This window comes from Theropithecus gelada, chromosome 20, assembly GCF_003255815.1.
Source record: "Theropithecus gelada isolate Dixy chromosome 20, Tgel_1.0, whole genome shotgun sequence".
Classification (NCBI taxonomy): domain Eukaryota; kingdom Metazoa; phylum Chordata; class Mammalia; order Primates; family Cercopithecidae; genus Theropithecus; species Theropithecus gelada.
The window spans coordinates 67,800,307-67,815,957 of NC_037688.1; the positions used below are offsets into that span (position 1 = coordinate 67,800,307).

At 45.1% G+C, this 15,651-nt stretch overlaps 1 protein-coding gene across 4 annotated transcripts in view; it reads left to right on the plus strand.

Moving 5' to 3' along the window:
- PDXDC1 (pyridoxal dependent decarboxylase domain containing 1) overlaps positions 1-15,651 on the plus strand; it is a 60,941-nt gene that overhangs the window by 35,022 nt on the left and 10,268 nt on the right. For all 4 annotated transcript variants that reach the window (XM_025371589.1, XM_025371587.1, XM_025371588.1 and 1 more), the window contains 6 exons: positions 4,669-4,753; positions 5,651-5,699; positions 5,852-5,953; positions 7,388-7,513; positions 10,929-10,979; positions 14,846-14,909. In XM_025371589.1, coding sequence (XP_025227374.1) covers positions 4,669-4,753; positions 5,651-5,699; positions 5,852-5,953; positions 7,388-7,513; positions 10,929-10,979; positions 14,846-14,909 — 477 coding nt within the window. The remainder of the gene's footprint in view (positions 1-4,668; positions 4,754-5,650; positions 5,700-5,851; positions 5,954-7,387; positions 7,514-10,928; positions 10,980-14,845; positions 14,910-15,651) is intronic.

The window sequence follows — 15,651 nt, forward strand, 5'->3', positions numbered from 1 at the left end:
GGCGCGGTGGCTCAAGCCTGTAATCCCAGCACTTTGGGAGGCCGAGACGGGTGGATCACGAGGTCAGGAGATCGAGACCATCCTGGCTAACACGGTGAAACCCTGTCTCTACTAAAAAATACAAAAAACTAGCCGGGCGAGGTGGCAGGCGCCTGTAGTCCCAGCTACTCGGGAGGCTGAGGCAGGAGAATGGCGTGAACCCGGGAGGCGGAGCTTGTAGTGAGCTGAGATCCGGCCACTGCACTCCAGCCTGGGCGACAGAGCGAGACTCCGTCACAAAAAAAAAAAATAGCTGGGTGTGGTGGCGCTTGCCTGTAGTCCCAGCTACTTGGTAGGGTGAGGGAGGAGAATCACTTGAACCTGGAAGGCGGAGGTTGCAGTGAGCCTAGATAGCCCTACTGTATTCCAGCCTGGGTAACACAGTGAGACTGTCTCAAAGAAAAAAAGGTCAAATGCTGGTGAGGATGCGGAGGACCTGGAGCAAGTGAAATGCAAATACAGCGTCAAAGGCAGGGGATGTGAGTTGTTACAGCAACTCTGGAAAAGCTTGGCACTTCCTCAAAAAGCTGAACATAGAATTTTCAAGTCACTATACTGGCTAGGAAAAAAAAATAAACATCAAATTGCCATATAATAATAAAGAGTAATAAAAACATATCTCCGCACAGAGACTTGTATGCTGCCTGTAATCCCAGCACTTTAGCAGGCCAAGGTGGGAGGATCCCTTGAGGCCAGCCTGGGCAACATAGCATGACCTCATATCTACGAAAAATAGAAAAAAATTAGCCCAGCGTGGCATCTGTAGTCCCAGCTGCTTGGGAGGCTGAGGTGGGTGGATTGCTTGAGCCCAAGAGATCAAAGCTGCAGTGAACTATGATAGTGTCACTGCACTCCAGCCTGGGTGACAAAGCAAGACCTTTTCTCTAAAAAATAAAAGACTTGTATGCAAATGTTCAGAACTGAAATAACCCCAATGTCCTTCACCTGGTGAATGGATAAACAGATAAACAAATTGTGCTATGTTCAGCTCATGGACAACTAAGCAGTAAATAGAGGTACTGACATACATATTACCGTGAATGAATTTCAAAAGCATATACAAAAAGCCAGACTCAAAAGTTACAATAATGAATGATTCCACTGATAAGAAATTCTACGAAAGTTACAATAATGGATGATTCTACTGATAAGAAATTCTATAAAAGGCAAAACTAGGCCAGGCATGGTGGCTGATGCTTCTAATCCCAGCACTTTGCGAGGCCGAGGTGGGTGGATTACAAGGTCAGGAGATCGAGACCATCCTGGCTAACACGGTGAAACCCCATCTCCACTAAAAATACAAAAAGTAAGCTGGGCGTGGTGGCGAGTGCCTGTAGTCCCAGCTACTCGGGAGACTGAGGCAGGAGAATGGCATGAACTTGGGAGGCAGAGATTGCAGTGAGATGACATCATGCCACTGCACTCCAGCCTGGGTGACAGAGTGAGACTCCGTCTCTATTAAAATAATAATAATAATAATAACAATAAATTAGCTGGGTGTGGTGGCGGTTGCCTGTAGTCCCAGCTACTCGGGAGGCTGAGGCAGGAGAATGGCGTGAACCCGGGAGGCGGAGCTTGCAATGAGCCGAGACTGCACCACTGCACTTCAGCCTGGGTGACAGAGTGAGACTCTGTTTTAAAAAAAAAAGGCAAAGAACTACAGTGACAGAAGCAGATCAGGATTTTCCAGGGCCAGTGAGGAGTCGGGGAAAGGGTAATTATAGTAGGGTTGACGGGATTTGGGGGTTGGTGGAAGTATTCTAAATCTTGATTATATTGGTGGTTACATGCTCTATATATTTGTCAAAACTCATTGTACTGTATACTTACATGAGTGAGTTTTATTGCATGTAAATCATACTGCAGTAGGCCGGGCTTGGCAGCTCATGCCTGTAGTCCCAGCACTTTGGGAGGCTGAGGGAGGTGGATCACAAGGTCAGGAATTCAAGACCAGCCTGACCAGTATGGTGAAACCCCGTCTCTACTAAAGATACAAAAATTAGCCAGTTGTGGTGGTGCGCACCTGTAGTCCCAGATACTCAAGAGGCTGAGGCAGGAGAATCGCTTGAACCTGGGGAGGCAGAGGTTGCAGTGAGTCAAGATTGCACCACTGCACTCTAGCCTGGACGACAGAGCGAGACTGTCCTCAAAAAAAAAAAAAAAACTACAGTAAAACTCGTTATTTAGGCCGGGTATGGTGGCTCATGCCTGTAATCCCAGCACTTTGAGAGGTCAAGGCAGGAAGATCACCTGAGGTCAGGAGTTCGAGACCAGCCTGGCCAAAATGGTGAAACCCTGTCTCTACTAAAAATATAAAAATTAGCCGGTTGTGGTGGTGGGCGCCTGTAGTCCCAGCTACTTAGGAGCCTGAGGCAGGAGAATAACTTGAACCCAGGAGGTGGAGCTTGCAGTGAGCCGAGATCGCACCACTGCACTCCAGCCTGGGCAACAGGGCAAGACTCTGTCTCAAAAAAAAAAAAAAAGACAAAATAGAAAAACCACATAAGTATTCACTTTATTGCCAGCAGGAAAACCATCACTTCCTGCCTTATTGTTGTTTAAAAACACAAATTCACCCATAATAAATCACGTGATAAACTGGAGGGGCTGCAGTTTGCATGTGACTGAGTGACTTGCCAGTGTGACTGTGTTGCGGGTGCCAGAAGACACATCTCAAGGGTTGGTCACCAGTCGTTGCCAAGGAATATAAAAAGAGAATCTGAATGCGACCCAGGCACTAGCACACAGCAGTACGCTTTTATTTTGCCGGAAGAGCCTGGGGCACAGCCCATGCATTGACGTTTGATCTTGTTTCAGCTAAACTAAATGTGTCTGTTAAGATTTTTTTTTTTTTTTTTTTTTTAATTTGAGGTAGATTTAGGTGTGAGGGGAAAAAGTTTTCAGCCATTTTCCTGGCATAGACCTTACAAAAGAACCACTTTCTTTTTTTTTTTGAGACGGAGTCTCGCTCTGTCACCCAAGCTAGAGTGCAGTGGCCGGATCTCAGCTCACTGCAAGCTCCGCCGCCCGAGTTTACGCCATTCTCCTGCCTCAGCCTCCCGAGTAGCTGGGACTACAGGCGCCCGCCACCGCGCCCGGCTAGTGTTTTGTATTTTTTAGTAGAGACGGGGTTTCACCGTGTTAGCCAGGATGGTCTTGATCTCCTGACCTCGTGATCCGCCCGTCTCGGCCTCCCAAAGTGCTGGGATTACAGGCTTGAGCCACCGCGCCCGGCCCAAGAACCACTTTCTTTAGCTGTGTTTGCTGAGGGCGTTGGTGAGGGTTTGAGATCTTATTAGTTGGCTTGCTGCTAACTGGAAATTTAGGATGGTTGGGGGAATGCCTGACTCCACGTTTTACCTAAGCTCTCTCTGAAAAGGGATCTCCCCAGCAAAATCTGTAGTGTAATCAATTACCAAGGGAGTGGCTGAAAGTGCTTAATATGCTTAAGCTGGCTTCAGAGCGCATGTTCTGTATTACAAAGAACCTGGGTAGAAAAAAAACAAATTCATCTGTATGGTTTTTTTGTGTGTGTTTGTTTTTTGAGATGGAATCTCACTCTGTCGCCCAGACTGGAGTGCAGTGGCACGATCTCGGCTCACAGCAAGCTCCGCCTCCTGGGTTCACGCCCCCCACCACGCCCAGCTAATTTTGTTCTTGTATTTTTTAGCCAGGATGGTCTCGATCTCCTGACCTCGTGATCCACCTGCCTTGGCCCCCAAAGTGCTTGGATTGTAGGCATGAGGCCACCTATATGATTTTTATAAAGGGCATATCTAAATCAAAATAATCCAGGAAGTGACAATAAAATAAAAAGGTGGAAAAGTTCATGTTGGACAAATGCTGACAAAATGAAAGTACCATAGCAATATTAGTGTGGGATAAAACAGACTTCATATTGATGAAAGATGTAATCTCCTAAAAGAAATAACAGTTATACCTGTTGGGCACGGTGGCTCATGCCTATAATCCCAGCACTTTGGGAGGCTGAGGCAGGCGGATCACGAGGTCAGGAGTTGGAGACCGGCCTGGCCAACATAGTGAAACCCCATCTCTACCAAAAATACAAAAAAATAAGCCGGGCGTGGTGGCGGGTGCCTGTAATCCCAGCTACTTGGGAGGCTGAGGCAAGGAGAATCGCTTGAACCTGGGAGGTGGAGGCTGCAGAGCTGAGATCATGCCACTCCAGCCTGGGCGACAGTGAGACTCTGTCTCAAAAAAAAAGGAATAACAGTTATGAGTGCTTGTGAACATAACCTTAAAATATATAAAGGAAAGCTAAAGGAAAAGTCTGATAGAACACAAGTATATATTGACAAACCACAGTCTTGGTGGGAGATTTGAATATATTTCTCATGAATCAGCAGATCAAGTGGATAGAAAATAAGTATATAAAAGATTTTAATAACACAGTTAGATACATGTAATAGAGTTTACATGCTCTTCAAAGCTTGTAATAAATCAACCTGCAAACACTGATTTTAAGTCCTTCCACAAAGAAAATATCAATAAAATAGGGATATAATAAGTCACTTCCCTCCTAGGGCGATAGTGTGTATAAAAGTGCTTAAGGTGTAAAGCCTTAGAAAACATTTGTTCCTTTTAATGCCCTGATTTGTTTGATCCTAGGAACTGCAGCAGTAGGACACACAGACAAGATTGGGAGATTGAAAGAACTCTGTGAGCAGTATGGCATATGGCTTCATGTGGAGGGGTAAGCTGGCGGTCAGGCTGGTGGCTCCATTCGGGCCTGCAGAGTCCTCATGAGGACTGGACATCCAGGCTCTCATTTTGGTGACATTTATCACGAAGGGCTCTTTGGGTCACAGATCACAAAATAACCCAAATTGGCTTAAGCTGAAAGAGATCTTATTGGCTCACATAACTACGAAGAGCAGTGCCAGGACTGCCTCAGGCATGACGCCAACTAGGATTCAGTGTCTTACTCCCACCTCTGCTCCCCCAGTTACAGGCACTGGGCTTGGTTTCCTCTCTCTCTGGAGATCTTCCTGTTACAGTGCAAAGTAGCTGCAGAAACTCCAGCCTTCTTTCCAGCTTCGTGGTCAGCTGGAGGTCCTAACAAGTCTCATATTGAACCAGCCACTGTGGCCAGCGAGAAGTAATCCTCTGATAGTTCAGGTTCTTTGCCCTCCTCTGGAGCAGATAGTGGTGTCTCCTCCCCACAAAGCTCATGTTCTGCTGGAGGAAATGGGGGTGGCGCCCCAGAAGGCTGTTGGAGGGCCATTAAGAGAAGCAGGGGGAACCGATGTGGGCAGCCAGAGTAGCCCATATCCACCACATCATACAGGGAGGTTTCTTTTTGATCCCTAAGTAAAGAATGATAACTGGAAAGTGAGATCCATGAAAGAGAATAATACTCCCATTATACTAAATGAGCAGGGTTAGTTCCTGAGACACATTTTTATTAAAGTGCATTTTCAGGATTTTCCTTCATTTGTGTGAAGCACATCTTCTGTTGCTGTTATAAAAGCTAATAACACATTAAAAAGATATTTAAGTGTCAACTTGCAACAGCACAACCTTTATTTTTTTAAGTACATAGTGAATAAGCAACATTAATTAGTTCTTAGGCTGGTGTTTTTTCTTCCAGTGTGAATCTGGCAACATTGGCTCTGGGTTATGTCTCCTCATCAGTGCTGGTATGTTGTTGATTTACTGAATATTGGTGTTTTTAAGAAGGAATTTAAAATTACCCAGTCCCTCATAGCTCTTCACAGTTTTTATGAATGGAGGAGGGTGTTGGGTTTGTGTATTCTGATAATCTAATGAAGAGTTGTTCTTGTTTTGGTAGGCTGCAACCAAATGCGACAGCATGACGATGACTCCTGGCCCGTGGCTGGGTTTGCCAGCTGTTCCTGCAGTGACACTGTATAAACACGATGACCCTGCCTTGGTCAGTTTCCCCTTCCTGGGGAGGGAGTGGGTGTGGCTAATACACATTACTGGCTTTGGGGGCAAAATACAGAAAAATAAAGGAAAAAGTGAAAAATACCCATAATTTCACTTCTATTTCATTTTTTAAAAGAGAAACTTGTGAGACTTTTTTTAGTGACATTTTATGATTGCCTAATATTCTGTCACAATTTAATTATTCTCCATTTATGAACTTACAGGATGTTTTCAGATTTTGTTACTGAAATAGTGAAGCAGTGAACGTCTTTCTGTATTTCTAATTATTTCCTTAGAATAGGTTCCCAGATGTGGAATGACTGAGTGGGGGAATTTTAAGCCTCCTGATCCACATTGTCCAATAAGTTGTAACTTTTTTTTTTTTTTTTTTTTTTTTTTTGATACGGAGTCTCCCTTTGTCACCCAGGCTGGAGTGTAATGGTGAGATGATCTTGGCTCACTGCAACCTCCACCTCCTGGGTTCAAGTGATTCTCTTGCCTCAGCCTCCCAAGTAGCTGGGATTACAGGCATGTGCCACCACATCTGGCTTATTTTGTATTTTTAGTAGAGAGAGGATTTTACCATGTTGGTCAGGCTGGTCTTGAACTCCCAATCTCAAGTGATCTGCCTGCCTCAGCCTCCCAAAGTGCTGGGATTACAGGTGTGAGCCACTGCACCCGACCACATTTTTTTTTTTTTTAATTATAGTTGTGGGCCAGGCGTGGTGGCTCATGCCTGTAATCCCAGCACTTTGGGAGGCTGAGGCAGGCAGATGGTTTGAGCCCAGGAATTTGAGACCAGCCTGGGCAACACGGCGAAACCCCATCTCTATAGAAAAATACTAAAGAATTAGCTAGGCATGGTGGTGTGAGCCTGTAGTCCCAGCTACTCAGGAGGCTAATGCGGGAGGGCTGATTGAGCCCTGGAGATCAAGGCTGCAGTGAGCTATGATCACACCACTGCACTCCAGCCTAGGCGACAGAGTGAAAACAAAATCCTGTCACAAAAAAGAAAAAAAAAAATAGTGTGGTTCTTGATAATATACGTCAGCATGCAAAATAAGGTTTAAGTGATTTCTGCTAAAACACTGTCTGCTGTCTTGCTCAGCTAATAATGGCCAGGTGTTTGAGGATGCTCAGAGCTACTTTCGAAGTGGGGAGTCTCCTAGGTTCTGGGATGTGACCCATCTGGGTTTTCTACTGGCTTTTCCTGGCTTTGCCACTCCTGAGCTGTGAACCCTTGGACAAACCGAGGTCTCTGAGTGAAGTTACCTGGAATACTTAGCTCTTAAGAGTTGTTGAAAGATCAAATGGAAAATGTAAGCCAAATGACTAGTATGGCATCTAGCCCATACTAAGTGGTAGCAAATGGTAGCTGGTTAGTTCTATTATGAGATTGCAATGGTTTTGATTAATAAACCTCTTTTGGCTTTTTTAGACTTTAGTTGCTGGTCTTACATCAAATAAGCCCGCAGACAAACTCCGTGCCCTGCCTCTGTGGTTGTCTTTACAATACTTGGGACTTGATGGGATTGTGGAGAGGATCAAGCATGCCTGTCAGCTGGTGAGTAGAAGCCTGACATTTAAATGAAAGACTCTTTGGCCACAGCAGAAACAGAAAAACGTCTCATTTCTGTACCTTCCGTCCAGAATGTTGTTGTCTGGATTGACTGTCTTGTGAGCCAGTGACTAACTGCCCTGCATGTAAATCTTTCTTGTTCAGAGTTCTGGGAGAAACTGCTGGGTTGTCTGTCCCTGCATTTGTGTGCCGATGAAATCAGATGAAAAGGAACACCATTGTCAGCATGGGATCAGAAAAGAAGTCACAGATGACTTCCGAGGAGTGGAGAAGGGTGCAAAAGGTGGAGGGGTGGGGAGCAAATGTTCCCCTTAATTGACTGACTATGGCGAAGGAATGGGAAGGTTACAGGGTGATTGTGGAGGGCATGGATATTTTGAAAACCAGCTGGCTTGGGTTCCCAAATTGCAGGGCTCTTGGGGACAATTCTAATTCTCTCTCCATTTTAGGTGTGTTCTAATTGTGAAAAATACATAATTATGCTATATTTCAATGTTTTAGACCAATCTTCTCTAACAAAATACCTTAGACTGGGTAACTTATAAACAACAGACATTTATTGCTTACAGTTCTGGACGTGAGAAGTCTCAGATCAAGGTGCCAGGAGATTCCGTGTCTGGTGAGGGCCCATTCCTCATAGATAGTACCTTGCATGTGGCCTCACATGGCAGAAGGGGTGAACACAGTCCCTTGAGCCTCTTTCAGAAGGTCACTAATCCTGTTCATGAGGGTTCCATCCTCATGCCCTAATCACCTCCCAAAGGCCTCAACTCATTTGGGATTAGGTTTCAACAAAGGAATTTTGTGGGGACATAAATATTCAGATCGTAGCATTTAGAAAGCAAAAAAACAGGCCAGGCGCAGTGGCTCATGCCTGTAATCCCAGCACTTTGGGAGGCTGAAGCAGGCAGATCACGAGGTCAGGAGATTGAGACCATCCTGGCTAACATGGTGAAACCCCGTCTCTACTAAAAATACAAAAAATTAGCCGAGTGTGGTGGCGGGCACCTGTAGTCCCAGCTGCTTGGGAGGCTGAGGCAGGAGAATGGCGTGAACCCGGGAGGTGGAGCTTGCAGTGAGCTGAGATCGCGTTGCTGCACTCCAGCCTGGGTGACAGAGCGAGACTCCATCTCAAAAAAAAGAAAAAGAAAAAGAAAAAAACCAAGGTCATATTTACTCAGGGTTAGAGCTGAGCCCGAGCTGAGCCCTACCTAAGCTCAGAAGTGCGTCACCGTTTTCTTACCTGTGAAATATATGTATGACACAGGATTGTCAGGATGGCTTGAGGAATGAATACAGGTAGAGCTCTTTCTGTAGTGTCTGTTCATATAGTAAATTATGCACGTGGGTTGAAATCTTTGTTTTAAATATATTCTTGGGGAGTTGGCACTTCCTCAAGTATCATTTCTATATTTAAGAAAAATAGGTGGCCGGGTGCGGTGGCTCACACCTGTAATCCCAGCACTTTGGGAGGCTGAGGTGGGCGGATCACCGGAGGTCAGGAGTTTGAGACTGGCCTGGCCAACATGGTGAGACCCCCCGTCTCTACTAAATATACAAAAATTAGCCAGGCATGGTGGCAGGCGCCTGTAGTCCCAGCTACTCAGGAGGCTGAGGCAGGGAGAATTGCTCGAACTTAGGAGGTGAAGGTTGCAGTTAGCCAAGGTCGTGCCACTGCACTTCAGGCTGGGTGACTCCATCTAAAACACACACACACACACACACACACACACGAAAAACAAGTATTTTCATAGTGCTCTAGCAGTAGTCCCTTTGTTCATCATATGTTAGGATAGTTCAGTAGTTTTAAGATTTATGCTGTGGGCTGGATGCGGTGGCTCATGCCTCTAATCCTAGCACTTTGGGAGGCCCGGGCAGGTGGATCACTGAAGCCCCAGAGTTCAAGACCAGCCTGGGCAACATGGCGAAATCTTGTCTCTACAAAAAATACAAAAATTAGCCAGATGTATTGGCGCAAAACTGTGATCCCAGCTACTCAGGAGGCTGAGGTGGGAAGATCACTTGAGCCCAGGAGGTCAAGGTTGCAGTGAGCCCAAATAGCACTACTGCACTCCAGCCTAGGCGACAGAGTAGGACCCTGTCTCAAAAAAAGAAAAGAAAAAAGATGGATGCTCATTATGTTTACAGAAGCGGTGCATTTTTTGAAAAGTGTCTCACTGTGCTGTTAGCTCACTTCTTGAGATGTGGTTCTTAGGAAAGAGAAGCCTTAATAATTTAGAGACGGTTTAGGCACTCGGAGATTTTTTCAATTCCCCTTGGCTATGAGTGCAGAATGATGCCATTAACTACCAAACCCTTGAGGTCAGCACAGCTCTGGCATCTTCCTGCAGGCAGAACCGTATGCTTCTGAGGAATTGAATGCTGTCCTGCTGCCGACTCACGGGCTAAATGCATGTGTTAAACTGCATGGACATTTAGCAGACATGGTCATCTGCATATAGCCATGCCTTAGAGTCCCCAGTGGGAGCGTACATTTCCTGAGCGCGCAAATCAGCATTCGCCTCCTCATCCTCCTCTTCCTTCTCTTGTTTCTCTTCTTCAGTAGTTATTGACACCTCAGTGTCAGGCACCACGAAGTACTTTCATGCATCATCTCATTTGATCCTGCAGCTTCACTAGAATGTAAGTTCCACTCATGACAGTGTATTCAGAATTAATTTTCTTGAAGAAAAAAAGGAATTTGTTGAGGGGCTTTCTACTGTCCAGTACTCAGTGAGTGTCTGTTTAATGAATGTGCTCCACTCCCATGAGTTAGACACGATTAGTGATGAGGGACCTGGGATTGAGACATTAGTCTAGTGACACTACATTCTAGACCGCCATCCTAAGCACTTGTTGTATTGCATATCAACTCATTTAATCCTCACAGCTACGCGAGATACATACTGTCCTCCCCATTTTATGATTGAGGGAACTGAAGCACAGACAGCTTAAATAGCTGGTGACTGGCAGATGAAGTGACTTACCCGTAGTCCTGCAGGTGGTAAGTGGCAGCATCGTGCTCTTATCACCAGCTCTTGAGTGCACTGTGTCCTCTCATTTGTCATTGGTCTCCCCCAGTGTTCGGTACTGTGCCTTGCACGTGTTTATACTCAGTAGCTTTTGAATGAAAGACAGACTTACATTGCAAATACTACAGATTTCTGTGTCTTATTAGAAACTGCTTTTCTTGAATTACTAATGTAACTTTTAAATGAAAGATTGGTGAATATTTACAGATGTTGAAATACAAAAATGGGTGGCTGAACTTAGAAACCACCAAGTCGCAGGTGACTTTGCCTGATATCCGTGTTCACAGACCTCCACAGCCCCTGGTGAAAACCACTTCTTCATATCCCGTGTCCGTTTGATTACACGTGCTATTTTTTGTCATTTGCAGAGTCAACGGTTGCAGGAAAGTTTGAAGAAAGTGAATTACATCAAAATCTTGGTATAGTATATAATTTCATATGTTTTCAAAACATAACTTTTTTTTAAACTTCGGCAACTTAGAATGATTTTAGAACTTCAGAATGATTTTCTCCACATTTCAGTGGAATTGTGTCACCTCCAGTGAAAACAACAACAAACTGCCTGTATTTATACAGTGAGCCTGAAGCGAAGAAATTTGAACCATATAATGTTTAATTCCTACGGTGCTTTTCATAGACTTTATTTATTGTGGTAAAGTTCAGAATTGCACGAAGATAAACACCATTGACTTCAGCTGCCCAAGGCCTTGGGCACACTCATCTTCCCAAAATGAAAACTCACTGTGTGCCTCAGAATGCTTTGGGCTTCTCTTTCTGAAACCTTCTGCCATCAGTTTTCATTTGCATGAAGCGGGAGAAAGGGAAAAGGAAATGGCCCTGCTCTTGTCTTCTGATACCTTCCTGAAGTGAATCCAACAGAGATTGCTCCCTAGGCATAACTAGACAAGGAAATAAGGATTTAGGAGAGAATGAGGATCAGTTCAGGTTTGATTGTTTTTGTGTTTCGCTTCATTGTATTTTAGAACTTCAGGAAATATATGTCAAATTCTGATTTAAAAATTCTGATTTAAATAGGTTCACTGAGTGTTTCTTTGACAATTCTGCAAGGTATGCTTAAGTTTACAACTAACATTTGAGCGTATTTGGGGTTCAAGTCAGTAGAGTTTATTTTTCTTTTAGAACATGGTTTGGTTTAAATACAAAAAGTAGCCGAGCGTGGTGGCACACACCTGTAGTCCCAGCTACTGGGGAGGCTGAGGTGAAAGAATTGCTTGAACCCGGGAGGCAGAGGTTGCAGTGAGCCGAGATTGTGCCACTGCACTCCAGCCTGGGTGACAGACACCCTGTCTCAAGGAAGAAAAAAAATACATGGTTTTGTTGAAGGGGGTGTGTCTACTCTGCCTTCTGAGTGGGAGTCTGGAGCCAGTTGACCCGAGTTCTAGCTCGGTGGGGGATTCTAGCCTTGGACGAGGAAGTGGACCACTGGAAAAGCAGAAGGCATGAATCTAAGTTCAGAGGCCTGGGCCCTACTCTGAGCAGTGCCACAGGGTGACCCTGTGACATTGAGTCATTTTCTTTCCAGGCCTGTGAGCTCCACTGTCAAAGTATGTTGGTTGGACTCCTCTGATTGCAAACAGAGAAGCAAATTATGGCCTCGCTTGAACAAGCTGTTAGGAATCCAGGCAGTGCTGGGCCTGTCTGCTTTCCTGCCCCTGCCATGCTGAGCGCACTCAGCTTTTCCTCAGTCATCGCTGCTCCCTCATTCTCAAATCGGTGGACCCAGTGGTGCTAATCACCAGTTGTTTTGGAGCATCTCTGTAGGCCACGCTGGCCCAGGCAGAAAGCCTGCTCTGTCCCTTCTTCCAATGGCTATTTTCTCAGTAGAGGATACAATAATTGGCTAACACCATGAGGTGTTATGGTCTGTGAGTCATTGTCATCACCGTCATCACCACCGTCCCAGCTGCTGCTTGTGAAATGCATGCATGGTATTAAGTACTTTACATGCGTTATTTCATTTAACCCTCCCAACAGTCTCCTATGTACATGCTGTTCTCTCTGCCTGGAAACACCGTTTCCCACCCCTTCACCCCCAATTCTTTTTATTTTTTTTGTGATGGAGTCTCGCTCTGTAGCCCAGGCTAGAGTGCAGTGGCACGATCTCGGCTCACTGCAACCTCCGCCTCCTGGCTCCCTGCTCAAGCAGTTCTCCTGCCTCAGCCTCCCAAGTAGCTGGAATTACAGGCACGCGCCACCATGCCCACTAATTTCTGTATTTTTAGTAGAGACGGGTTTCACCGTGTTGGCCAGGCTGGTCTTGAACTCCTGACCCCATGATCCTCCCGCCTCAGCCTCCCAAAGTGCTAGGATTACAGACGTGAGCTGCGCCCAGCCTCCCCAGCCTCAATTCTTCTAATGGCTGGTTTCTTACCTTTCAGATCTTAATTCAAATCTCACCTCTTCAGAAAGGCCTTTCCTGACCACCCTAAGATACCCTCCCACCGTCAGATGTCACTCCATCCCTTGGGTCGTCTTCATCACTCTTATTACTATCTGAAATCAGATCTGTTTGTCTTTCCTATAGAAGCTTTGTAAAGGCCTTATACAGACTCACCACTGTCCCTCACCTGGGCATTAACACCCAAGACCCTAGCCCTGAAAGCCCAGTGCCAGGCCCCAGACATGCCCCCATCCCCTGCCACTCAGCTGACAGTCGTCTTTCTGTTTCCTCTGTGTGGATTCACCTTTTTGTGTGTGTGAGCCCAGCCATGGTTTAACCTTTTTTTGGTTCTTAGTTATATTTAATCCAGTATTTCAGATATTCAGAATTGACAGCTTCAGTATCCACTCAGTCTATCACGTTGCTAGAACCAGGAGTGTCTCTAACCCTGTGTAGTATTTCTCACACACCTTGACATTTGAGACCATTGAGTTCAAAGAAAGAAAAGATGATCATAATATTCATAGAAGTCTTGGCACTCACCTCACTCTGCCATCTCCTAGCTGAGGATGGGAGAATGGGTGGATTATTTTGTTGCCTTTTTGTTCCTACTTGCTTATTGAACTTGCCCCCCTATTTAAATATGAAGCAACCCCCCCCCCGCCCTGCTGCCACCATACCTTTAAAAGTATCACATGTTTTATTTGTGTAAGTGAAAGATGATGGATGTGAAGGCACTTAGCACAGGACTGGCCCCGTAAATAACTGGCAGATTTGAGTTCGCATCCTGCTTGATCTGAATCCTGTCCACACGGTCCTTTGAAAAGTTAGTAGAAAAGATCTTGGGCCGCTGCTTCTTGCCTTTCCAAGTTAGCATTTCCTGTTGAGGCCCTACCAGTGAGTCATCACACTCAAAGAGCCTTGGAACAGAAGTTTTATGACTAGAGCCATAGTTCTGGGATTGTTGGATGCTTAGAGATCTTCTCCCCCAGGGCCGCCCACACGCCCCTGCAGTACCACAGAGCCGGCCAAGGACATGGCTGCTTATGGTACCCTGACCCCATGGCTTGACCAGGTCAGGGTATACTGTTTGATGCGGAACAGGAACTCGCTGCTGGATTATCATAATACATAATGCAGTGGATGTCTTCAACTGTTAGGAAACCCACTACTGAAGTTAGTCGTCTGTGGCCTGTCTTTAATAATAAGTAAATATATTAGAAAATACACACATCCACTTCTCAGCTGTGCTTGTCTACATCTCCAGCAGGACTTGCATCTTGTTCCAAAAGTTTTACAAAGGGGAAGAAAGTACTTGTTTCCCCCTCTTTTTTCCTGCGAGTATAAAAACTTCTAGTTGGCCAGGCACAGTGTCTCACACCTGTAATCCCAACACTTGGAAAGCCAAAGTAGGAGGATTAATTGAGGCCAAGAGTTCAAGACCAGCCTGGACAACATAGCAAGACCCCATCTCTAAAAAAAAGTTTAAGTTTCAGTAAATCTTGCATAATTTCTGGGATTCTTGAAAGCATGGGCTCTCTCAGCACTGAGTCTAATTTCACTGCTTCTTACTGATTTGAATCTTTAATGTTAGACCTATGTTTATCCCTTATTAAAATTTCCCCATGCTTTAATTTCAATGTACCAGTGTCAGATATCTTATAATTCACAGTGTGCTTTCAGGGGCTGGCTCATAGTTATTTTTGAAAATTTTACTAAACATTTGATTTTTGTTTTTCTAGCAACTGAAATTAATCTCTGAACTTTTTAGTGTGTTTATTTACAAATATGGCATCTCTAAGCGAGTTTTTGAACTCAGCATTTCATTTTGAAGGTGTCTGGAGTTTAATGTTACTTGGTGATATGAGACTTCCATTCTTCCAGGTGGAAGATGAGCTCAGCTCCCCAGTGGTGGTGTTCAGATTTTTCCAGGAATTACCAGACTCAGGTCAGTGAATTTTAAAAGAGGGTTATTTTCATATCTGTGTTAAAGGCTTTGAATTTGATACCATTTCAAGTTAAATAGTTCAAAATATTTTTATTGCGAAAAATCTTCAGTCAGCATTTCAGAAAAATGTAATAATGTTCATGAAAACTTCAGTCCGAAATGCCTTAGCATTTTGCTGATAGTTTGCGGTGATTAAACCAGGGGTTCCCAAATGCCAGTCCCTGGACCAGTGCTGGAATGGCTGAGAAAGAGTTGCTTGAACATAAAGATTTGTGGGCCTTACTTCCCACATATTTTGAGTCAGTAGGTTGTACCCAGGAATCTGTATCTTTAAAGAATGTCCCAAGTGCCACCAGTCTAGTCCAGAGCACCATTATTTTTTACCTGGATGGCCATTGTCCCCTCTCAACTGATCTCTGACTTTCATACGTTCTACACAGCCCATTCCAGACCATTCTCCACCTGGCAGAGTGAGGGTTATAAGTGGAAGTCACATGGTGTTGAAACTGGAAAGGTTCCCTTGTCCCCCTCACGGCTCACTTCTTCAGTGCCCCACTGCTGCTCAGACCTCTAGGAGAGCATACAGACAGGCAGGCTGTGGGGCTCCGACCCCATGGCAGCATCTAGGGGTGAATGTTTTATAGCTCCTAAGGCCCCAGTGGGTATGTGTTACAGTGTGCTCTTTTAATTTAGTCGTCTGTAGGCAGCTTGTTTTAGCTCAGTTAGACCCCCTTCCTTATCA